This window comes from Neofelis nebulosa, chromosome 6 (genome assembly GCF_028018385.1).
Source record: "Neofelis nebulosa isolate mNeoNeb1 chromosome 6, mNeoNeb1.pri, whole genome shotgun sequence".
Classification (NCBI taxonomy): Eukaryota; Metazoa; Chordata; class Mammalia; order Carnivora; family Felidae; genus Neofelis; species Neofelis nebulosa.
In genome coordinates, this window is record NC_080787.1 from 133,102,538 (window position 1) to 133,126,917 (window position 24,380).

At 45.9% G+C, this 24,380-nt stretch overlaps 1 protein-coding gene across 6 annotated transcripts in view; it reads left to right on the forward strand.

Moving 5' to 3' along the window:
- Nucleotides 1-484: 484 nt before the first annotated feature.
- PHACTR2 (phosphatase and actin regulator 2) overlaps nucleotides 485-24,380 on the forward strand; it is a 276,161-nt gene continuing 252,265 nt past the window's right edge. For 2 of the 6 annotated variants that reach the window (XM_058735513.1, XM_058735515.1), the window contains exon 1: nucleotides 494-1,021. In XM_058735513.1, coding sequence (XP_058591496.1) covers nucleotides 808-1,021 — 214 coding nt within the window. In that variant the 5' untranslated portion in view covers nucleotides 494-807. Of the gene's footprint in view, nucleotides 1,022-24,380 lie in introns of all 6 variants that reach the window. The other 4 variants (XM_058735516.1, XM_058735512.1, XM_058735520.1 and 1 more) reach the window with 4 other exon arrangements.

Sequence of the window (24,380 nt, forward strand, 5' to 3'; positions counted from 1 at the left end):
TTTGCACAATCCGACAAGGCATGGTATATCAACAAAGATATTTGCAGTCCACGGCGGCCAGGAAACCTGTCTTTCCGTTAGAAAGTGTAGACTCAGTGATCAAATCTGTGTTATTTATTCAGTTCTCGGAAGACTGGCCTTTTAAACATGACCTTTGAGTTTACCCAGTCGACAGAAACCCAGGAGTGTGGCCAACGGTCGAGGGTAGAGAAGGGCTTTGAGGGCTAGAAGGTCCTGGATCTGCCACGAAGCCACCGGCAGGTCTGGTGTCCTTTGCGCCGCGGTCTCGTGTCTGTCAACTGGGTATGGCCATTTCTGTTCCATCCCACGGCGACCCCAGAGCGTGTATCTGGCATCCCCGCCCGCCCCCCCCCCCCCCGCCCCCATCCCAAAGAAATGGAAATGCATTGTTAACCTTGACCTTACATTACAGCTCCTGAAGCCCAGACGCCACTTCTCTGAGGTCGGCTTGCTGGGTGACCAGCCGCTCGGCCGGAGCGGACCCCGCTGCTGCCCTCGCGCAGAGGGCAGTGCCTGGGCCTGGGGGAGGAGCAGCCGGGAGGTTCGCGGTCACCGAGGGCGGCCCCGCTCCGAGCCCTGCGGCTTTCGCCCGCCGGAGCGAGAGCCGGCTGTAGGCGGCTCCTTCCTGTGCAAACTTTTCTGTCCTCTTCCTCCTCCCGCCCTCCCCACCGGCTTCTCGGCGCCCAGCGTCCAGCCTCCCCGCCCTCGGCGCTGCTTCGGGGTCGCCGCTCCCGGCAGCGCAGGCGGCCCCACCCCGCGCTCCGGGCCGGCCGCCGCCGGGAGCCCATGGCCGAGGCGGGCAGACGCGCCGCGGAGCCCCCGGGCGAGCCCGCCGAGCAGGCAGCGGCCGCAGCCCCCGAGCCCCAAGCGGCCGCCCCGCCGCCGGCGCCCGCTCAGCGCTGGCTGCCCGGGGACCCGAGCCCCCGCGGCCGCTCCCAGAGTGACCTATCGTCGTGCTCCAGCAGGGGCCGCCCGCTCCGGGTCCACATCTCCGGCTCAGGTAAGGCGGCTCCGGGCGCTGGGGGGGCCGGGGGAGGGCCGGTCGGGGCAGGTGGCGGCGGGATGCGGCCGGCCCGGGACGCTGGCGGGAGGGGAGGAGCTGCGGTGAGCGCAGGGGAGGGCGCAACGATGTTCCCCGCGCGGTCCTCCTGCTCTGCTGCCGGCGGCTGGCTCCTTCGCCCGGAGATGCTCCAGCAGGGCTGCGGTCGGTGCGCCGGGTGGGCGCGCGTCTCTGCGAGCGGGGGTGCAGCCCTCTGGGTCAGCGAGCGCGGCCGTGCGGGAAAGAAAGAGGCTTTGATCCCGCGGAAGGGTGCGGTCCCCTCACGTTGGGGGCCAGGGCCAATGCAGGTCTTGGAAACCCTCCTAACTGCTCCTGCTTTTGAAATAAAGGGTTCTTTGGGGGGGGGGGGGGCGCTGGTTAGAGGACTCAGGGCCTGAGTTTTTCCTCCCTGTAAAAACCGTGCAGGTGGTACTGAGAGTTTGGCCAGGCTGTTTGCGCCCCTGGTTCTCACTGTTATTTGACAGAGAGGCTCGATCCAGCACCTCCGCGTCTGCAGCCGATTCGCTTGGCCCTTGCTTGCCTAGCGCCCTGGTCCCTCCTCGGCGCGGTCGGTGCACCGCGACCGGCAGAACCAGGAACTCGGCCGAGGGCGGGTGGTTGCGCCGGGTAACGTGGGGCAAACCACTTACCTTTGTCTCTCGTATCTCGGTACTTAAAGTGGGAATGAGTGTGGAGCTACCGCACGGAGGATTAAATAATTCATCATTTTTAAATGCTCTTGAACAAAGCATCAGCTTAGGAACCGTAGAACTGTTTTTAAAAGTCCACGGATTTGTTAACTGCCCAGGGATTGCTTTCCGATTTGCATCCAAGGAGGATGCGTGGAAGCTGGGAAGCTGGAAACGAAAGCGAACATCAAAACTACCCACAGCAGTCCAAGGCCGGTGAGGCGCTCTGAGGTCAGGCCTTTGAGCTGTGACTCAACCTCACAGCTACCTGAGGCCAAGTGTCTTGTTCAAAAAAGGCACATTTCCATACCTCTGACTACATTCCAGCTAGCTAGCTCTGTTTTCCATCAGAACCCGCCGTCTTCCTGTGCTTGTAATATCGTTTCGCCACACAACGTGTATACTTAGTATCAGAGGTATTGTTGATCTGACTTTGCAGATCATGCTGGATAAAGCCACTCAGAATTGTTAAATACAGGTAGTGAGATGTGGGTCATGGTATTTGAGAAAAGAATATTCTGCCAAATTCATATGGTGAAAGCACTAGTGAGTTGAATGTGATTTACCTCCTGCTTTTTAGGTCTTGGCCAAACCAAACTTGACCGGTGGATAATCTTGATTGGATTTTACAAAGATTAGCCTTTCAAATGACTCTAAAGAACCAACTAAGAATTAGTCAATTTGGTGACTAGATAACATTTTTTTTTCATCTTCATAGCTAGAAATTAAGGCAGGTGTGCAAAAGAAGGGCAGTAAAGAACTTTTATTTTTTCTTATATAATTTTTTTAATGTTAACTTACTTATTTTGAGAGAGAGAGGGAGGGAGAGCACACACAAGCAAGGAAAGGGCAGAGAGGAGAGACAGAATCCCAAGCAGGCTCCCTGCCATCATCAGCACAGAGCCTGATGCAGGGCTCGAACTCACCAACTATGAGATCGTGACCTGAGCCGAGATCAAAAGTCAGACACTTAACCGACTGTGCCCCACAGGGCAGTAAAGAACTCTCAAATGTGAGTGTGCAAACTATACATTATGTGAACTATGGACTTCCATTTGTAACATTATTTTACTTCCAAGAACTCTGTATCTTCGGTGTGCTCTTAGAGGACTTTGGGAAGGGGCAACTTTCAGCTGACTTGTCCCCTGCACCCTGGGATACTGTAAAAGAGTGAATGTCTTCTAAGTTACTGTATCCCGTTTTCAGAACTGAATCTTGCACTTATTTAAGAGCAGGCTAAGTGTCACCAGGAGCTCCCTGCATTTCTTAGAGTCAGAGAGGTAACGGATGAGCTGGCCCCTCACTGACACACAGAGTGTTTCCCTAGAATCCTGCAGCCTCTGCATGGATGCCAGAGAGTCAGCAAGATGTGACCGGCCTGGGATAGCAGAGTTGTCTTAGGGGCACAAGGGGAAGGTTACACCACCTTGTGGAAACATTGCTTGGCCTGGTGTAGGGCAGCCCAGTTTCCAGGCCTTCCTCAGGAGCTCTGCACACATGTGGGCAGTATCTGGAGCTAGATCGCATGTGGTCTTGCCAGAACTGGCCCAGACGGGCAGCATGGGTCTCACCTCAGAAGCTCAGACCCTACCCCAGACCAGCTTATTTCCAATCTGCATTTCACGGATTCTCAGGTTGTTTTTAGACACGTAGCATTTGAGACACACTATTTTCTGACACTGGTTTTCAAAGTTGGTTACACATTAGAGTCACTTGGGGAGTTAACACAACAACAACGACAACAATAAACAGTTTATGGCTAGGTCCCTCCCCCCAGGGATTCTGGTTTAATTGGCATCAGGTACAGCCCAAGTACTGGGTGATTCTCTGGTGCAGCAGACTTTGAGAACCGTGTGTCCACATAGCTTGCTGCCATGTCTGTTGTGATGCTGTGGCCAGGGTTGGCCTGGGCAAGTGTAAGGTTGAAGGGTTTGGTTCAGTACCTTCTCACGTCCTAGTAGAACTCCCTTCTGCTGCGGCCACCTCCCAAATGGCACCTCTCACTCCCATTCTTGATTCTAGCTGGTTGTCACTAAGTCCTTCCTAAGGGTTAATTTCTAATAATGGGTTAATTCACCTGGAGAGAGTGTTGAGTGGGGAGGGGACATCATGTTTTGCAAGGATGTATGGATGTGAGGGAGCAGAAGAGGGGAAGGAGGAGAAGACTGTGAGGTGTCATGGGTTATCAAAGAACCTCACTCCAAAAAAACATCCACTCCCAGGCTACCCCATCTGTCACTCTGTCCCTCATTTCCTCTCCATGTTTCTTCCCTTGAAAGAATAACTGAAAACGTGAAACTTGGCTTCTAAAATTTTGCCACCTATGGGGATAAGAGTCAGTCCAGTATGAAGCACATATATATATTTTTAAATTCTTTCTTTTTTATAAAGTTTATTTATTTATTTTGAGAGAGAGTGAGAGAGCACAAGCCAGGGTCGGGGGTGGGGGCAGAGAGAGAGAGGGAGAGAGAGAGAATCCTAGGCAGGCTCCATGCTCTCAGCACAGAGCCCAATGCAGGGCTCGAACCTGCAAACTGTGAGATCATGACCTGAGATGAAATCAAGAGTCAGACATTTAACTAACTGACCACCCAGGTGCCCATGAAGCATATTTTTTTAAAGACCTCTGTGCAAGACTGTGTTGATGCTGCTGGAATATCACAAGAGATTCCACTTCTCCTGTTTGTTTTGTTTTTGTTTTCACTTATTTTTGAGAGAGAGACAGAGAGCAAGCAGGGGAGGGGCAGAGAGAGAGGGAGACACAGAATCTGAAGCAGGCTCCAGGCTCTGAGCTGTCAGCGCAGAGCCCAACACGGGGCTCAAACTCAAGAACCACGAGATCGTGACCTGAGCAGAAGTCAGACGCCTAACCCACTGAGCCACCCAGGCGCCCCTCCTGTCTGTGTTTCATTACTAGATTTTTGTTAAGAAAAGCATCTCAGACTTCAAGGGCTTTTAACTTGTGATTTGAGTAGGGTTTTTTTTTTTTTTCACATGATCAAAATGCATTGGTTTCACAAAAGCTATAGTTTTATATTTTAAAATCCATATAAAATGCGAAGAAAGCCAAATATATTCAAATAACAAAGAACATTTTAAAAATATACTTTAAATAACATTAGAATTGACACGAAAGCCCTTTTATTGGGCTTATAAAAACAGACTTTTGCTTTAGAAAAATGCAGATTGGGGACACCTGGGTGGCGCAGTCGGTTAAGCGTCCGACTTCAGCCGGGTCACGATCTCGCGGTCCGTGAGTTCGAGCCCCGCGTCGGGCTCTGGGCTGATGGCTCGGAGCCTGGAGCCTGTTTCCGATTCTGTGTCTCCCTCTCTCTCTGCCCCTCCCCCGTTCATGCTCTGTCTTTCTCTGTCCCAAAAATAAATAAAAAATGTTGAAAAAAAAAATTTTAAAAAAAAAAAAAAAAGAAAAATGCAGATTGATTTTGCTTTATGGTTTTTGAACTCACAGTTCTGGAATTCAGCAAAAGTTCTGGATATTGAAAATCTAACATTTATTTGTAAATGTAGTAGTATTTTATCCATTAAAAAAAAAAAAATCCCGAAGTAAGCTTTTCATGATATATGCACTGGTGTTCCCTTAATTTTCAGACTGATCTTTTTCTGCATGAGTGACTATAACATTTTCAGAGTGTTCTGATGTGCTCTTCTGATAAGCCCAATGTTTAGTGAATAAAGAGCCTTAGGATACAACATAGGGCATATTCCTTCTGTAATCTTTCAGCAAGTACTATGTTCCAGGTACTGTACTGCACCTGTTGGACCAAGAGGCTGTGTTCAAGTGATGACTCTCAGTCTTACATGTTGGGCTGCACAGAGCAGAGAACCCTGTGAGGCATCTCAGAAAAGGGAAGTATAAAACCTGCACAGAAACAGCCTCAGCTCTTTTGGTACCTTGATTCATCTCTCCAGCATTCCTTGTCCTGGTGTAATTAGGTGTATAGGTAAGGGAAATGCAGGATCTTTTTCTGGAGTCTTCAATCTCTGGTGTGTTCAGTGAAGAGGGAGCAAGAAATCTAGCAAACCTGGATGTTCTTTCAGCCCATACCCACAGCTGCCTGGCCATAAGGGCGAGGTGCTGCTGCCCAGGACGGGCTCTGCAGCCGATGGTCACCCGTCCCGTTGGGGGAAGTCCTTGCTTGTCTACACTTGGCCTGTGCTCTCAGAGCGCCTCTCACGGACCCCCGAGGATAAAACTATTTGGGCCACTGCTTGCGTGTTCAGCTGTTGTTCTGCCAGGCTAATGCTCTGCCAGGGGCTCCTGGGCCCCATTCACAGCTGGGCTGAAGCTGCCCCAGGCCAGGAACAATGGATGCCGGCTCACTTTCCATTTGTGTTGCTCAGAGTGATTTTTTACCAGACAAAGACCATCTGGCTCTAAGTTTACTATCTGTCTCTGCCTACTCACAGAAGAGCAAAGCTGTCCTGCTGGAAAAGGCGGGGCAGTCTGGGCAGCGCAGATGGGTGCTGGGCACAGCAGACAGCGGGGGGTGCTCCAATCCAGCCCGTGCCCTGCCCTGATCAAGCCGTGCACCCCGGTGTACATGCACAAACACCCCTCCCTTAGGAGGGAACATTTCTCTTTGCACAAAGGCCCTGGGCTTCCCATCCAGCTAGGAGCCACCCTTGGTCAGGCCTCATCCCAGCACGGGTGCCTTTTCCTGTGAGTCACAGAGGTGCCACCTAAGCTGATGGTGGTCCCATACCCGAGGCCGGCACGTTTTTAAATTCAACTTCACCTGTTACCCTGCAGCAGAGGCCGGAACACTTTAAAAATCATCTTCACCTCTTAGGTAAGGACTTACCTGTTAAGTCAGGCTGCACCTGACTTGGGGCTGAGACCAGAAACTTGTCAGGAACTGAGGCAACGCCTGGAACAATTTCCTCTTGCTCTTGCTAGCACCGTCTCCCCTGGCATTGTGGTTCTCTTTGCCCCTCTGCCGGCCAGCTTTCTCACTCTCATCCGAGCAGATTCCTCACCCTCACAGGTGCTTCCCCATCCATCTACTTACAAACACCACATCAGAGCTTCTACCTGCCTTATAACAACTTTACTTTTGCTTCCTTTTCACTCTTGCCCCTATGTTTATCTGGAAACATTTCTTCATATTTCTTAGCTTGCATTTCCTGGAAGAGATCTACTGTTTGCAGCCACCTTTTCACAGTAGGCCATAGATTGTAGGTCATAGAGAAGCCTATGGATTGTCCATCCTTCATCTGATACCCACCCAAGCGCAAGCCAGTTGTGGCCTGGAGGTGGGGGTCACACGATGTCAATATAGCCACTTAGAAGGAACTGAGCCTGGAAAGTTTCCATTCATTTACTCATTCATTCATTCATTCACTCCTTCATCCAATATTTATCGGATGTGCGGAGCTAAATAGATATGAGTTTGCAGTTGTAGGGGTAACACTGAAAGTGGAGACCATTCAGACAGGATGTGGCAGACCAGGTACAGTAGCATGTCTGGTCCTCTAAGCCATTGTTATTTGCCATGATTATGCAAAAAAAAAAAAAAAAAATGATGGTGATGATAGCCATTGTTCTTGTTTCGAAAGGTAACATGAACAGCTAATTATACCCAAACTGGACAAGTTCTAGTTGGTCTCAGTCATTCACTAGTCACATTGAAGCCAATGGCAAAGCTGTTGCTTTATTTTGAGCTCCAGCTACTGCTGGGGTTACACTAGGCGAGGGTTCGTATCTTGATTTTTTCTTTTATTCATTCAATTAGCAAACAGTAAATGGGCTAAACGCAGGCTGTGAATTCCTAAGGAATTCACAGTCTAGTGGGCGAAGGACAGGCAAATAAACCAACAACTGCAGTGCAATAAAATATGAGGTATGACTTGTGCCCTGTCCCAGGCCTTGGGGAGCACCCAGGAGGCTTAGCTATATGAAATGGCTTAGGGCAGGGCAATCACGAAAGACTTCCTGGAGGAGGAAGATGTGTTATCTCCATGTAAGAGGAGGAACTAGAAGATGGAGTTGGGTGAGGGGGCAGAGCAGGGTTTGGAGAGAGGAACAGTAAAATCAAAAGCACCAGGCCTGAAACAACTCAGTGTCATCAGGAAACACTCAACAGTTGGGTTGGCTCTCAGGAGGGCTCCTGTGGGAGAGGGTAGAGAGGAAGCCTGGGTGTTAGGCCAAGGCCAGAGAGTGAATCTCCTGGGAGATACACAATTTGGGTGACATTTGCGAGGCATTTGCAAGCTTGACAGAGGTGTGTTCTGAGTGTATTGTGACATGGATATTGAGGGACACTGGTTGAAGAGCCCGGACAACTGAGATTTGAGACACAGAATCATGGTTATTATCTGTGTGACCTTGGTCAGCTTACTTTCTTTTCCTCTGCTTGACCTCTTTTTATCTGACCTGGAGGCAACTAGTAACGGTAACACCTAGCTCGTGGGATTTCGTAAGGCAGAAACATGTGAAAACTTGAACTTGAAAGTGCCAATAAAATGGTGACACGATTTGCATACTTCTACTATGTGACTTACTGTGGTATATGACAATTATGGACAGGTTTATCTCCTTCCTCATACTGTATAGTCATTGAAAATGAAAATTATATTTTCTTTTTTTTAATTTATTTTATTATTATTTTTTAAGTTCATTATTATTTTTTTTAATGTTTATTTTTGAGAGAGACAGAGTGTGAGCAGGGGGAGGGTCAGAGAGAGAGGGAGACACAGAATCCGAAGCAGGCTCCAGGCTCTGAGCCGTCAGCCCAGAGCCTGACGGGGGCTTCAAACCCATAAATTGCGAGATCATGACTGAGCCAAAGTCAGATGCCCAACTGACTGAGCCACCCAGGCACCCCAAAATAATGTTTTCTTTATTTTTGCATGCTCAGTGCCTAATTCAGGGCCAGCTATATATATGCCGGGTGCTTACTAGATATTTACAGAATTAGTGTATGAATTACTTAAAAGTCAGTTCTTTTGACATCAAGACTCTACATCGAAAATTAGGCAATCAGTCAATTAATCAATAAAATGGCCCATTGGATAGAAGCTATGATTTCCAAATGTTTTAAAATTAAAAAATGGACTAACCGGAGTGTTTTTGAAGAGCCGCTCATGAGAAAATCAAATCATCCTTGGGGGTATCATGGAAGCTTCACCTTGTGACAACTATAGGAGAAATTTGTGAAAGGGAAGTTGTGCATGTGAGTCCAGCCTCAGCCTGGTGATGATGCAATCCAAGCAACAGGGATTCTGCAGCCTTGTTGGAAGGTGGTGCTGGGTGTTAGATGCAAGAGTGTAGGCCAGTGGGCCAAGAGGGATGTGAAACTTCATGCTGATCGGGCCCTGCATTATTTACACGAACTATCACATTTCATCTTTATGGCAGCCCCGTGACATCGCTATGCATCAGCCCCACTTTTTGGACAAGGAGGCTGGTGCGGGTCGAACAACCCATCCAAGTCCCGCAGGTAGCAGGGAGTAGTAGAACCAATACTCAAATCTTTCTGACCTCAAAGCTCAGACTCTTTTCTACCACATGCTTCCTGGGCGCGTATCCATTGCCTCTCATAGAAAACCATTCACATGGACCCCCACCAACAGGGAGGAAATTGTGTCATGTTTCACTCTACAAATACTATCTTGAGAGAGATCGTTGTAACAAACATCTCTTTCTCTCAGTCTTTCATTTTAAGGCCCCAACCAATTATCTATTTTAAAGTCTCTCCAACACTTCAAATTTCTCATATCGATAGCGAATTTGGATGAACTGGGACGAGATTCTGGGAGTTAGTATTTTCAGGCAAGCACACATCAGTGATCATTACTTAAGTGCATTGTTTTAAACCAAAAGTACTCAATCTTGGAGTCAGGTGTATAACACATGCACACGAACCATATTTCGTCTCAAAGTACAAGTTTAGTTTCAGTGACTATGAAGCTCGGGGAAAAAAACACCGAAGAAGTTTTAGTGTTTTAAAAATACCATAACCAGGTGATCATTATCTTTGATCATGCTAGCTGAAATTTGCACAGAGAAATAGGTTGCACCAGCTTGCCTTAGAAAGGGTTCTGAGACCTAGCTCACTTTGTGACCTATTGGCTAAAACTTGACATTTATATGCCTTACTTTGCAGTTTCTTGGTGCCTCTGTGAAGGCTTGAGAAAAAACAGCTACTGCTTATCCTTTGTAACAAGAAGAAAACTGTGACTTAAAGTACGTTATCTATATCCAGAGCTCAGGACTATGACCAGGGCAGGAATATCACAAATACGATGCTTCAATTTTGGATTAACAACTCACATGTTTTAAGTTTGTGGCAATTTATGGCCATGATTCACATCATCAATATTGGTCTGTAATCTTGTTTTTTTTTTTTTCAATTTTTTTTAATGTTTATTTGTTTTTGGGACAAAGAGAGACAGAGTATGAGTTGGGGAGGGGCAGAGAGAGAGGGAGACACAGAATCTGAAACAGGCTCCAGGCTCTGAGCTGTCAGCACAGAACCCAGTGCAGGGCTCGAACCCATGAACCACGAGATCATGACCTGAGCTGAAGTAGGATGCTTAACTGACTGAGCCACCCAGGCGCGCCATGTCCATAATCTTGTCTTCATGTATGTTTTAACCTACTTGAATGTTGTCATATCCTCTTTTGAGGTATAAGTTCTATTAAATAATAATTAAACAGGCTAATAAACATTGATAGCAAACATATAGTAAGCCCATCTTCTCCAATCTACTGGGCATTACAAATCTCCGATTCCTGTTCCAGATGCCTGGATGACAGTGATAGAAACGTGTGATTATGATGAAGAATCTGATTTATAGTTTAAAAATGTAATAGAACTTATGTCTTCAAACCAATGTTATGTTTTAGAGCTGCCATACTAGAAGGGTATGTGCTTATTCCAATTATGATGTTACTGTATAAAACATTGTTTAACAAAAGTTTTGTAAGATGTTGGATCCCTCATTTTAGCTACTTGCCCTGATGATGGCACAATTGTAGTTCTTTTTAAAAATCATATTTGTCTTTCAGAGACATAGACTTATGTCACTGGGGCAGATTTGAAAAGGCATTCTGGAAATGGCTGGGATGGTGACCACATTGCGGGAATATATTTGTCGTCTCCCAGCATGATTACTTTGGAGGGAACAGCAATCATTTTGACGTTTAAGTCATTCATATTACTTGATAGTAATGCATCATGCCCCCCAAATGTATAACTGTGCAAAGAAATGTACACTAACTAAGCAGGCCAGTTTTGACTGTTAGTCTAGTAACTCTGGGATTATGAAAGAAAAGAAGGCAACTGTGGTGTTTGCGGGGGGTGCTAAGTAAGATGGAGGAGAGGATTACTAATTAATAGCAAGGATTTGGTCAAATGAACACATTTCCATAGACAGTAATGGAGATCGCCTTGTCTGAGCAATCTGAGAGATTGCTATTATTATTATTATTATTATTATTATTATTATTATTATAATTTAAAGTAAGTTCTACACTCAACATGGGGCTTGAACACATAACCCTGAGACTAAGAGTCACACACTCCACCAACTGAGTCAGACAGGTGCCCCTTAAAATTATTTTTTTTAAAATAAGGATGTAAGAGCACTCCGAAACCAGGAAGCAGAGTTGGGTCTCATGAGGCCTAGAACCAGGAACTGAGAAGTTAACCTGTGGCCAAGAAGGGAGTTCTCTCCACCGCTCCTGCACTTTTTCTTTCCAGGGATCCATCTATCTGTCTGTCTGTCTATCTATCTCCTCCCATACATCTGTGCTTCCGTCCATCCTCCCCTACCAGATTTCTCTGTTGTTATGAGTACATTTACCACGGAGTTCCCAAATTTACACATCTTTAGTTCAAGACAGCAGAGACACTCCTCAGTGTCCTTGGATCCCGATTCCAGACGCCCAGCCTGGGCCAGGTAGCCATTCCTGTAATTAGTTATATCCACTGTGCAGGACAAGTGAGGCTGCTCATGTGCACTGTCATAGGTGTGGAGAAGATAGTTCTTAGATAAGAGATGGACAGGTGCCTGGGTGGCTCAGTCTGTTAACCTTCTGACTCTTGATTTCGGCTCAGGTCATGATCCCAGGGTCATGGGATCGAGCCCTACATCCAGCTCTGTGCTGAGTGTAGAGCCTGCTTGAGATTCTCTCTCTTTCTCTCTCCCTCTGCCCCTCCCCTCTTCTTTCCCTCAAATAAAAAAATAAATTTAAAAAAAGTAAATAAAAAAACAGATCAAGGGGGATGGGCAAACACATCAAAGGTTACATTACCTCAGTGTACCAGAAGACCAGCGAGATGAGGCATTCCTGAGCTTTGGGGAAGCTAAAGTGTCACTGAGAAAAGCCAAATAAATGCCTGTTAAGGTGAGAAAGAAGAGAAGGAATGGAATAAGAAAATGACATAGAATAAGGAAACATAGGGGCGCCTGAGTGGCTTAGTCAGTTGAGCGTCTGACTTTGGCTCAGGTCATGATCTCATGGTTTGTGAGTTCAAGCCCCACATGGGGCTCTGAGCTGCCACCACAGAGCCTGCTTTGGATCCTCTGTCCCCATTTTTTCTCTCTGCTCCTCCCCTGCTCACGCACTCTCTTTCAAAAATAAATAAAAATAAAAAGAATAAGGGAACTATAATGAAGTGGGCTTTCAGTAGTACAGTGGGGTGTCTTAGACTTGTGGGGAAGGCAGGAAGGAGGAGGGATTTTCCTGAGGAACAGCAAGGGTGATGGAAGTTATTGGCTGGGGCACGGGGTGGGTGCATGTTGGGGGGTGGGCCACAGGGAGCAAGAAGAAAGAAGAATATGGCAAGAAGGCCTGGTCATGAAGACAGTCTTCTCTCTCACTTGATCGGTGGGAAACCTGATGTGTCATCTACACCAGCTGCAGGGTATACATTACTATGGGCCATGTGAGTCCCTTTTATTTCCATTCAGCCCTACATGAATGTTTTACCAGACCTCCTCCTTCCTCTAGGAACGTTAACAATGGGTCTCACACAGAAGATCAGGCTCCCATGCCTCTTCTCAAATAGAACCCTGTGGTAATGAGTTTGATTGAAATCCTGGCTCTCTGGGGATTATATTCTCCCAGATGGTGACCCTGGCCTCTGGAGCCTATTTGGGTTGTGGGATGGCATTCCTCAGACCTGATCTGATTAAACACTTCTCAGCTTGGGTTTAGAGTTGGCATGAGGTCACATGCAATTTTCCAGATCCAGATTGGTAGTTTTGCACTGGATGACAAATTCCCTGAGGACTAGGATTGGAAAGAAGTCCATGGCCTCAGGCAATGGCAACGTGTTTATCTCAGGCCCAGGAACACACTTGGAGGGACCCGCATCTGATAAACAGCCGCTACAGGAGAAAGAGGTGTTTTGAACTTTCTAGCGTTGAAAAATCTACCTTGGCCATCAAAATCTGCATGCAACTGTCCCTGTCCTACCTTTGACAGCCTGGCTATATCACTGCTCCCTTCTTTTCCTGCACACACACCTACTTTAACTGTTGCTCTTTGAGCCCTCTTCCCCCAAGGCTCCCCTTGGTGATCATTTTTGCAGGCCCTTACCTGTGTTAAAGTATTACCGAGGACTGGGGGTGGAGGTGTCTCGATATGATTCAACTGGTCCCCGTGCCCCATGAAGGAAGCCCTTAATCCTAGGCTGTGGTTTTCAGCCACTATCACCTTGTTGCTCTGTTAATAGTCAACAGACAGCAAAGGCACACCAAGAGAGATGGAAAATTGAAGTCCTAGTCAGCCACACCAGAAAGCACCAAGTTCACCATTTGCTTCTAGATGGGTGTTGGGTGATGTTTCAATGCATCAAATGGCTGACTCAAATCAGCTGTAATGGTTTGTTGACCAGAGCTCTCATCTAAGTTCACATTCAATCTGGATAACAGTCATGTTACCTCATGTAGCATTTCTCAAATGTTACCGTGCTTCTGAATCACCTGGGGATCTTGCTGAAGCTCAGTAGGTTTGGGGTAGAGAGAGAGCTTCTGCATTTTCTAACAGGCATCTTAGTTTTGCTGATGTTGCCGGTCTGTGAACCACAATTGGAGGAGCACGCCTCTTTGGATAGTTTTAATTGGGCTTGTCAACTGCTTTAAGGATGCATTTCTCTTAACACTGATGGACCTCAAAATTCCATCCATGGAAACTTCCATCTTGCGTGAAAGTCTCCCCTTGCTTTCCTATTTGGCAAGCCTTACTGTATATTATTTATAGTAGTTGGAAGCTCTTCAAGGTTTAGAGAGAGGGAGTGTTTAGGACTTACACTTATGTAGGATATTTTGCTTCAAGAATGCCCATGTGAATTGACTCTTGAGACTTTATCTGCAAAACCCTCTAATGTCTAGTGTCCAGAGGGTTGGTAGGTAGTAGGAGTGAGACATAGAAGTAGAATTTTGGGGAGAGTGGGGGGAATATAATTGACATAACATTGTGTTAGTTTCGGCTGTACGACATATGTGTGTATATTGCAAAATGATCACCACAATAAGTTTAGTTAACATCCACTACTACACATAGTTACAATTTGTTTTCTTGTGATGAGAACTTTTAAAATCTACTCTCTCAGCAACTTTCAAATATACAATACAGCATTGTTAACTGTTGTCACCAGGCTGTCAGACATTATATTCTCAGGACTTATTTATTGTATAACTGGAAATTTGTACCTTTGACTACCTTCACCTAGAATTAGAAAAAAAAAATTTTTTAAGTTTATTTATTTTTGAGAGAGAGAGAGACAGAGCACGAGTCGGGGAGGGGCAGAGAGAGAGGGAGACACAGATTCCGAAGCAGGCTCCAGGCTCTGAGCGGTCAGCCCAGAGCCCGACACAGGGCTCAAAGTCACAAGCCGTGAGATCATGACCTGAGCCAAAGTCAGACGCTTAACTGACTGAGCCACCCAGGCGCCCCACCTAGAATTCTTTTTAAAAAAATATTAAAACACTTTATTCACTGGAAACTCAAAACTGAAATCTATTTCTTGAGATAGCATTGCCTAAAACATGAAAAGACAAGAGTAAAAAAGGAATACACACTTTTGAAAAGCTTTATGCCCATGGAGAATTTTCAAGTCTTCATTCCTCCGTGTCTGCAATGCCTTTTGTAGAAGAGGGAGAAGCTGAAGGAGAGGGGAGTTGAGGTTACTGATGCCCAGACCAGGCTGTGACACCTCAGGAGGCTTGGCCATGATGGACTGGGCGTGCACGTCCCTCGAAGGGATACCTGAGCATCAGAATGTTGGTGCTGCCCCTGATAATCATGGGAATGTTGGAAAATAGGTAGATTTGAGGATGCACTAAGAAGATACAGTAGTTTTGTCAGCTGTGGTTAGTGTTAGCATACCCATGAAGGGACGCCTGGATGGCTCCGCTGGTTGAGCATCCAACTTTTGGTTTTGGCTCGGGTCATGATCTCAGAGTTCATGGGCTCAAGCCTGGCAACAGGCTCCACACTCATGGCTCGGGATCTGCTTGGGATTCTCTCTGTCTCTCTCTGCCCCTCCCCTGCTCGCGCGCTGTCTCTCTCTCAAAATGAATAAGTAAACTTAAAAAAAAAAAAAAAAGAATAGCCATGGGAAACACCCTGTAGACGTGAGTGAGAGATACAGCAATAGGAGAGGCTACTGTTCGAAATGGTCAACTTTGATTTATTGGTTGTGTCAGTCATGTGACACTTTATTATTCCCTTGGCGATTACAAGAATATTCCTACACAACTGCTTCATTCCACAAACTATTATTAAAGCAACCACTGTGCAGGAAACTTGAACTTTTCATATGAGTGTGTATGGTGTCCCTTTCTTCGAGCACAGCATTTGAGTATTAGACTTTTGTAAACTCCATAATGCCTCACCCATAGCAGTTACTTATAAAAAGCACTGTTGGACGTGACAGATTACACTTGGGACTATTTGTAGTCCCTTAGAAATGGTGAGAAGCCACAGATGAAAAAAAATAAGAAGAATAGGAGAGGGAGGGTGTGGTGAGGGAGGTTAGCAACACTTAGCTCACCTAAGAGAATCTAAAGAATAAACACGGAAAAGATATCATTGGATTGCAGCTGAAGAAAGGTGGTAGAATTCACAGCCAAAACACTTTCAGTGTGGTTCTGGGAATGGAAACCCAGAGAGACACCGGGAGAGCTGAAGGTGAAGTGGGAGTTTCAAGACCAGGAACACGAATGGCAATGAAGGGCGGGGAGCAGAGGAAGTCACCATCAGTAGTAAGAGTCTTCTGGTGAAGCAAATACTTTCCGTACAGCATCTTTCAGTAATCTTCCACTAGCATGGTATTCTGTGCTTGGTCGTGCGTGTTCATAGATGATACCAAGCATGTAGGAGATAGTGCTCTATTGGGATTAAAAGCAAATCGAAGATCGGTTTTGGGAGGCTGTCATGATCTGTGATAGACACCTGTCACTTGGCGGGTATTTCAGGTAAGGAGTGAGCAGTGCTGTTTCGTACAAAAGCTTAGGTGTAGTTATCCCAGCCTCGATGTGTGTCTGTGGGGCTGAAATCCATGCCCAGGTGTTGATTCATCATCCATGTTCTACTGGTATTTGGAGATACTCTGCTTTGTGCTGGTGAGAAAACAACGTTCAGCCCAGGGAGCTCACATGACAGTGGAGAATGTCAAAGATAAACAAGGCTGGACAGTAGTTAAAATGGAAAGGTCAGATTTTAATCAGTAACATACTACTGCAGTGGGGAAGAGTCCACCATAAACTTCATTGTGTACAGAGATGACTGGTAGCTTAAAGGGAGGAAGGATGAGGGAGAAAGGGAGTGGGGCGAGCAGGGGTTCAGTAGAGTCAGGGAAGTGAAAAATGACAAGAAGTGGGAAGTGGGGGGTGGTACACGGGAAGCCCATCCGGGTTTGTTAACGGGTGCTCGTTGAGGTCAGACGCCTACCTTCCCGCAGAGGCTGGGAAACAGGGGCCCTGTCTTCGGGTGTTAGTTGGAACAAATAATAAATTCTTTTGGCAGCCGTGAGTTTTCTCAGGCAGGCATTTTAAGGGGGGATCCCAGGTCCTCCTAGGGATGTGATCTTGAGCTGTTAGAAACTATGTTAGTGTTGTTCAAATACAGGCCAAGGTTGAGGCCTAGTCAAGAAGGGGGATCAGAGGAGCATGGCTAGGGAGGGAATCTTTGTCAGGTGAGAGATACAATAAAAATAAATGAAGAATATTAGATGGTGATAATAAAGTTGGGGAGGAAGATAGGGAGTATTGGGTTAGAGGGAACATTTGAGTAAAGCGCTGAGGAAAGTGGTGGTGAGAGTTTTGGGGGATAGTTGAGGGAAAGCCCTCTAAGCAGGGAGAAGAGCGAGAGCAGAGGCCCAGGCAGGGCAGAGGCCCAGGCAGGGATGTTTCCTGTGTCTCAGCAAGTGAAGAGAGGCCCAAAGGGTGGAGTGAGCAGGGCAACAGCAGTAGGCTGTGCACTCGGGCGACAGGAGTCCACTGGCCTGTGTGGACTGTCTTGACAGTGTAAACTTCTTCTGGGAGGTGGGAAATCAGTGGAGGACTTTGGGCAGAGGGCTGTCACGTTGGACGAAAATGTGGAAGGCGAAGCTGGGGAGAGAACCGTTTCATTCACACAGTTACCAAGGTACGAGTGAGTGCACACGTATGACAGGGCGATGGTGTCTGCCTCTTCCTCCCACGCTCGTTAGTGAAAGGACAGTAATCAGCAGATTAGTGGAGACTCTTGAGGTAACGCTATGCGGTGCGGCTCAGCTGATCAATAACCCTCAGAATGTCATCTAACCTGCAACGATTTGCCTTGACACTGAACAGTAAAGCACAATTCTCCACTCTTCCAGCCTCAGCAAACTCAGTTTAGATTTTTCCCCATCGTTAAAAGAATACATTTGTAATATAAAAAGTTCAACCGAGGGGCGCCTGGCTGGCTCAGTCAGAGAAGCATGGGCCTCTTGATCTTGTCGTCGTGAGTTCAAGTGCCATGTTGGGTGTAGAGATTACATAAATAAATAAATAAATAAATAAATAAATAAATAAATAAATAAACAAATAAAATTTTTTAAAAAGTTCAACCAATATATATAAGATGAAGGTGTAGTTCCTGTCACATTTCCCTAACCTCCCTTGTCTTCCGCTTGTGTTCTTTCAGGCCACTTCTGTGGAAACACATGCACGTAACACTGGAATAATTTTTTTTTCCCCTTCACAAATTTGGGATTATGCTGTGCATGCTCTTTGCAACCTACACTTTTTTTAAGGTGCCAATTTTATTTTTTTATTTACTATATTTTTTTAAAGAAATGTTGATTCATTTTTGGGAGGGAGAGCGTGAGCTGGGGAGGGGCAGAGAGAAATGGGGACAGAGGATCCTAAGTGGATCACTGCTGTCAGTGAGCCCGACATGGGGCTCAAACTCACAAACCACAAGATCATGACCTGAGCTGAAGTCAGATGCTCAACCGACTGAGCCACTCACACGCCCAAGGTGTCACTTTAAAATATGGTTTTATTTAAGACATTGCAATGACAATGATGTGTTTATAGAGTGCAATATTATTGCCTTTCCCTGTGTATATTTTCCATATTCAACTATCAAGAATGCCCAGTTTATTTACTAGAGCGGCTCAGCTTTAAAATTGCCGTGCAATTGCAAACTACATTTTCTACTCAAAAATTTCTTAAACATTCTTTCATGTCAGTATGCATGATTCTCATGTATTCATTTTAAAGTTTGGAGAAAACTTTGCAGTCTACATGTGTCATATTTTGTATAAGTACTTCCCTTCTGATAAACATTCCTTTTTTTTTTTTTGCAGCTTTAAAAAAGATTGCCTTTATTCAGAATCATAAGGTTTTCATTAAAAAAATTTTTTTAATGTTTATTTTTTGAGCAAGACAGAACGTGAGTGGGGGAGGGGCAGAGAGAGAGAGAGAGAGGGAGACACAGAAATCTGAAGCAGGCTCCAGGCTCTGAGCTGTCAGCACAGAGCCAGTCTTGCGGCTTGATTCCACAGACCGTGAGATCATGACTTGAGCCAAAGTCGGACACTTAACAGACTGAGCCACCCAGTGGCGCCCCTCATTTTTAATCTTACCTTTACAAAAAGTTTAAAAAAGTATTTCTCTTTGTGCAGTAAAGTACATTTCTTATTTTTTAAACACTTAAAGCAGATTTCTCACAGTTTCCAGGAGGGATTTTAGCATGATCCAAACTCAAATATCCATTTTTTGTATCTTTCAATGTCTGCAGCAAACGTTGTTTTCCCCTAAAGCTTTTTTTTTTTAAGTTTATTTACTCGTTGTGTGTGTGTGTGTGTGTGTGTGTGAGAGAGAGAGAGAGAGAGAGAGAGCACGTGTGCCTCTCCAGCAGGGGGAGGGGCAGAGAGAGTGAGAGAGACAACCCAAGCAGGCTCTGTGCTGTCAGCACGGAGCCAGATGGGAGGGACTCCATCCCACGAACCCCAAGATCATGACCTGAGGCAAAATCAAGAGTCAGACACTTAACTGACTGAGCCATCCAGGTGCCCCCCCACTAAAGTTTTGATATTACAACCAATGTTCAGGGAACTTTGGACATATATGCCTTTCTGCATATGTGTGAGTATTTCCATGAGAAGATTGCCAAGTCAAAGGTTATTGGTCCCCCCTCCCAATTTTACTGAGATATGCCAGTTTTTAAGATCTAATAGGTACTGCTGTATTTTCCTCCAAAAGTTTGTATGAATTTATTCTCCCAGCAGGGTGTGAGTGCCCATTTCCCCACACCCAGGCCAGGATTGGAAATTACGAACAGTTTTTGACTTCTGCTAGTTTAAGAGGTGTAAATTATGTCTTTAATTGTACGTTTCCCTGATCACTATTGACTTTAGAGAGCTTTTTATATTACTAGCCATTTGTCGTTTTTCCTCTGGGGTCTTCTTGCACACATCTTCTGCCTGTTTTTCTGTTGCACTGCTTTCTTGGCTCTCGGTGTATCAAGGGTAATGATCCTTTGTCTGTTGTGCGTTTTTTTATGTTTATTTATTTTGAGAGAGAGAGCGAGAGAGAGAGAGCACCTGCGTGCTCAGCAAGTGGGGGAGGGGCAGAGAGAGAGAGGGGCAGAGAATCCCAAGCAAGCTCTGTATGCCATGTGGGGCTTGAACTCACGAAATGTAAGACCATGACCCGAGCCAAAGTCGAACACTTAGCCTACTGAGCCACCCAGGCGCCCTGATCCTTTTTCTGTTGTATCCGTTGGAAGTGTTTTCTGCTTTTTATTAGCTTTCACTTTGTTCTTAGGACCTTCTGTTGCCCAGGAGCAAGCCAGTTTTGATGTGTGAAGGTACATGTTTATACACATACAGAGGATTTACAAACATGCCACGTATGTCTCTATTTGCTTTGAAATGCCCCTCAATAAAAGCCATGCCGGCTTCTGTGATTCTTATCTTCCCTTTCGAGTGTGGGAGGCTTCCTGCTTTGCTTTTGCTTTTGCCTGCTCTGTGCTGGTTTTGCGGAACTTCATTTAACCAAGGGGGGGCGGATTCAAAAGAGAATGCATTTACATTCAGGTCAGATTACTGTGAACATTTGTGCAAATCGGAGCTATTTTCTCGGGGGCCTGTCAAAATGTGGGACACCACTCTGCCCGAAGCAAGTTTCTATTGTTGTTTCTGTGCAGATTGGAAGGTGTTACTTGGAGCCAAAAGCCTTATCGCTTTTGCACCAGCCCTGCTGCTATATTCCCCTGCGTCCAACCCCCATCCTTCATTAGTTCTGGAGCAACTCATACAGCCATCTGCGAAGACTTGTGTGGAACGAAGGATGGGGGTCTTTCTTGTGTGTTCTGTCCTCCACCATGATGATCCCCAACAGAGATGTTCTTACGTGTGCTTTATCCGTTTATTTTCTGCTTTTCCTCTCACTTCAGTTCGCATTCCTAAATTTCTGGTCAGAGAGAGGCCAATAAAATGGAAAACCACCTCACTGTGTGTCAGAATTTACTTGATCAGACAGTGACCCTAGCCAACTGTTTGAGTAATTGTTTTCCTAACTAATGACGTGAGTTGCCTTGTTGTTTTGGTGAAATGTTGACACTATCACCTTTTCCCACCTCTCACTTGCATTTGTAGATAAAATCTAATTATCACCTCAAGATGGGTTCTTGTCCTGCAGTATAATCGCAAGCACCAAAGATTTTGGGGCAGCTTGATATTTATTGGTTTGTTTGCGTGTTTGTTGATTCTCATTTTGTATTTAAACTGATGTTTAAAAGCTATTATTTCAGGGGTGCCTGGGTGGCTTAGTTGGTTAAGGATCCGACTCGTGATTTGGGCTCAGATTACAATCTCACAGTTCGTGGGTTCAAGCTCTGTATCAGGCTCCACACTGACAACGTGGATTCTCTCTCTCTCTCTCTCTCTCTCTCTCTGTCCCTCCCTCGATCACTCTGTCTCAAAAATAAATAAACTTAAAAAAATGAAAGCTTTTATTTCACAATTTTAAGAAAAGAAAGAGCAGAAGGAGGAAAGGAAGGAAGGTTGGAAGGAGAGAAGGAAGGAGGGACGGAAGGAAGGAAGAGGAAACCAAAGCTTTTTAATTTTTTTATTGAATTTTTATTTTATTTTTATTTATTTATTTTGACCTTAGAGAGAGTGTGTGAGAGACCACAAGCAGCGGAGTGGGGCAGAACGAGAGAGGGAAAGAGAGAGAGAGAGAGAGAGACAGAGAGAGAGACAGAGAGAGAGAGAGGGAGAGAATCTCAAGCAGGTTCCACACTCAGTGCAAAGCCCAATGCAGGGCTAAACTCAGGGCCTGGTCCCACAACCTTGGGATCAAGACCTGAGCTGAAATCCAGAGTTGGACGCTCAACCGACTGAGCCACCCAGGTGCCCCAAGCTTTTTACTTTTAATAATTAATCTGTTTGTCATATCACATTGAAATTAGTAGTAGAAGAGACAGTGCAACTTCATGATGTTTAAGGAATTAATGAAGGAACATATTTCAGGGACCTTAGGCAGGTTTCTGTTCTCTAGTCAATCACCAAATTCTCCAGCTTTTATTAGAATTTTTCAACACAGAATTTTATGACATGAGGTGCTATACAGTCTAACACTTGCTTATTCTGGACTTTAGTCCTTAAATGTATTCATTTTAAGACGTTACAGGTGGACTTCTGGGCACCTCCAATGCTCCCAGGTGCTGAGAGTTCATGGAAATGATGCCCAGGGATACGGATGTGCTGCTTGCCTGTCTTCATTCCTTCTAGAAACCACATTTGTCTTTGAAGTAAAAATGAGGCCAGAAAGAAAGGACCTGATCAGCCCCAGCCTCCCTTAAAGGGGGCGTCAGAGGAACTGACTGAACATTCTCCACAGAATTCACCAATAAGAGATTCATTTGGTTTGGCCAACTTATCCTTTTAAAGAATAAACCTTACCTGATGGATAGAGGCCATTTAATGGTCACTCACACTCATGTCATGTAAATTACTGTCATCATCATCTCACCATCATCACCACTGTGGTATCATAGAGAAGCTCACTGTTAACATTTTTGATCTTCATAACTGCGTGCATCCACTTTGACTCTCATGTACCCGTTTTCAAGGATGAGGGAAGTGAGAGGGAGTTTATGGCCTTGGGTCATACAGCCGGTGAAGGCCCAGCAGAACTCCAATCCAGGTCTTGGTTCCAAGTTTAGGGCTGCTGCTGCCACATCAAGCAGTCAGATTAATTCCACTCCCACATCTGTGGGGACAAGCGCTTTGGTTGGGGATTAGGGGAGGAGGAAAGAGAAGGTTTTGGAAGAGTCAGAGGCAGTCTGAGCAGTGGCACGTGTGGCCTGATGGTGAGACAGCTCCCTGCTGTCACGCCACAGGGTCCTCGTGTCCCACGAACTGACCCCGCCACGCGTCCTGGCCGAGCTCCTCCAGGCTCTGGTGGTTCCGCCTTTGCCAACTTCTCCCTCCAGATGCTCTCAATTCAGGCCAATTGTCCGCACCTCCACTCCCACCCCTCCCCCTCTCCTTCCCTCCATCCTCGTTAGCATGCTGCGACCTTGGAGACACAGACCTGTAGTTTCTTTTGCCCAGATGCTGAAAGAAACATAAAGGTGACATCTCGTGAGTGGAAACTAAGTCATGTTCTTAAACTGGTCAGATTTAGGCTCATGATCCGTGAAATAAGCTAGAACCATCTTCCACCCTTGAGTGCCATTTGCACATTGCTGCCAGAACCACCCTTCCCCAGTGCGGTGTTCATTTTCCTCACGCTTCCCTCAGAAACACACTGGGAGGATGGGTAGGATCCCTCATGTCCAGTCCAGCCTCACCTACTTCAGGAGCCCCACCAGCGTGAGCCCTTTATCCCGGGAACCTGCCTTCGGTCCCTCCACTGTGCTTCCTCGGTACCTCCTGTCCCGTGTTTTCATCTTTGCCCCAGATCTGGAAGGTACAAATGGAAAGGATGAAGAGAAACATTGTACAGTCAAAACGAATGGGCTTTATTTGGATTCTTGTTCAAACAAACTCTACAAAAAAGTGATACTGGATATTTGATGTTAAGGAATTAATGTTAATTGTTTGTAGGTGTGAAGGATAATGTGGAAATGTGTTTTAAAAAAAAATAATGGCCTCCCTCTGCCTACATTTAACAATATTATGGGGAGAAAAAAGTTACCCACCCTTTTTTCTCCAGAATGTTCAAATCACTCTTACCTAGCTTCTTTTCTTTACCATATAAATGATCTTCTATCGGCATTAGAGCTTTAAATTTCTAAGTTCATATGTCGTAATAGTGCTAGGTCTTAAAAAAATAAGTCATGAGTGTCGCATCTATTATAAAGACCAAATTAAATGCTTCCATGTTCATTTTCACTTGATGGGCCACATAGTAGAGAGACCAGAAAGTTCACTATTTTCCTTATTCTTAGCATCTTCAAAATTTGTCTTAGTAATATTCCAGGCAGAGGAAGGAAAAGAGGACATATAAATGAATTCTGTAGGGCAAGGTAGATTTTTTTACGATGGGCAGAGGTAGAAGTCCTCTTACAAAGTCTAGGTAATGCTTTGTTTACAAACTGGTGTTTGAGTAGACAGGTATGTTTGGATTTTTAGACTTTTGAAGAGAATTTCAGGCCCTTGTTGCAAACTGTGTACCAATGGTGGTGATCGGGTAGGTTGGCGATGCATAAACTCTCTGATGATTGAGCGGCTGGCATGCATGGGTTTGGCTTACTTCTCCCTCCCTCAGTCCCGGGGAGGAGGGGAGATCTGTTACAAAGGCCAGGGAAAGAAAAGTTTGCGCGGGACTGTTGGTGAGAGTCGCTTTCTGCCTCTCCCGGCCCATCTTTGGCTTCTCTCACAAATGCGGTGGGTGGAGGCTTGCTGGGCCACATGAGGGATGACTTAGTCCTGAATGGTCTGTGAAAATTTGCTGGAATGGGGTCAAGGCTTTCCCCCACTGTAACATATAGATGACTGTTCCAGTCGAGGAAGTGTCCTTGTCCTCTACTTCTTTGGGGTGGCCTTAGATCTAGGCTGAAACATTATCATTGCAGGCATCTGCTTTTTATTTGCACCTGGTCAAGTGGGTCCGCTCCAACCACATCTCTAGGGTCATTGTGAATTCACAGCCAGAGTTCCCTGGATCTAATA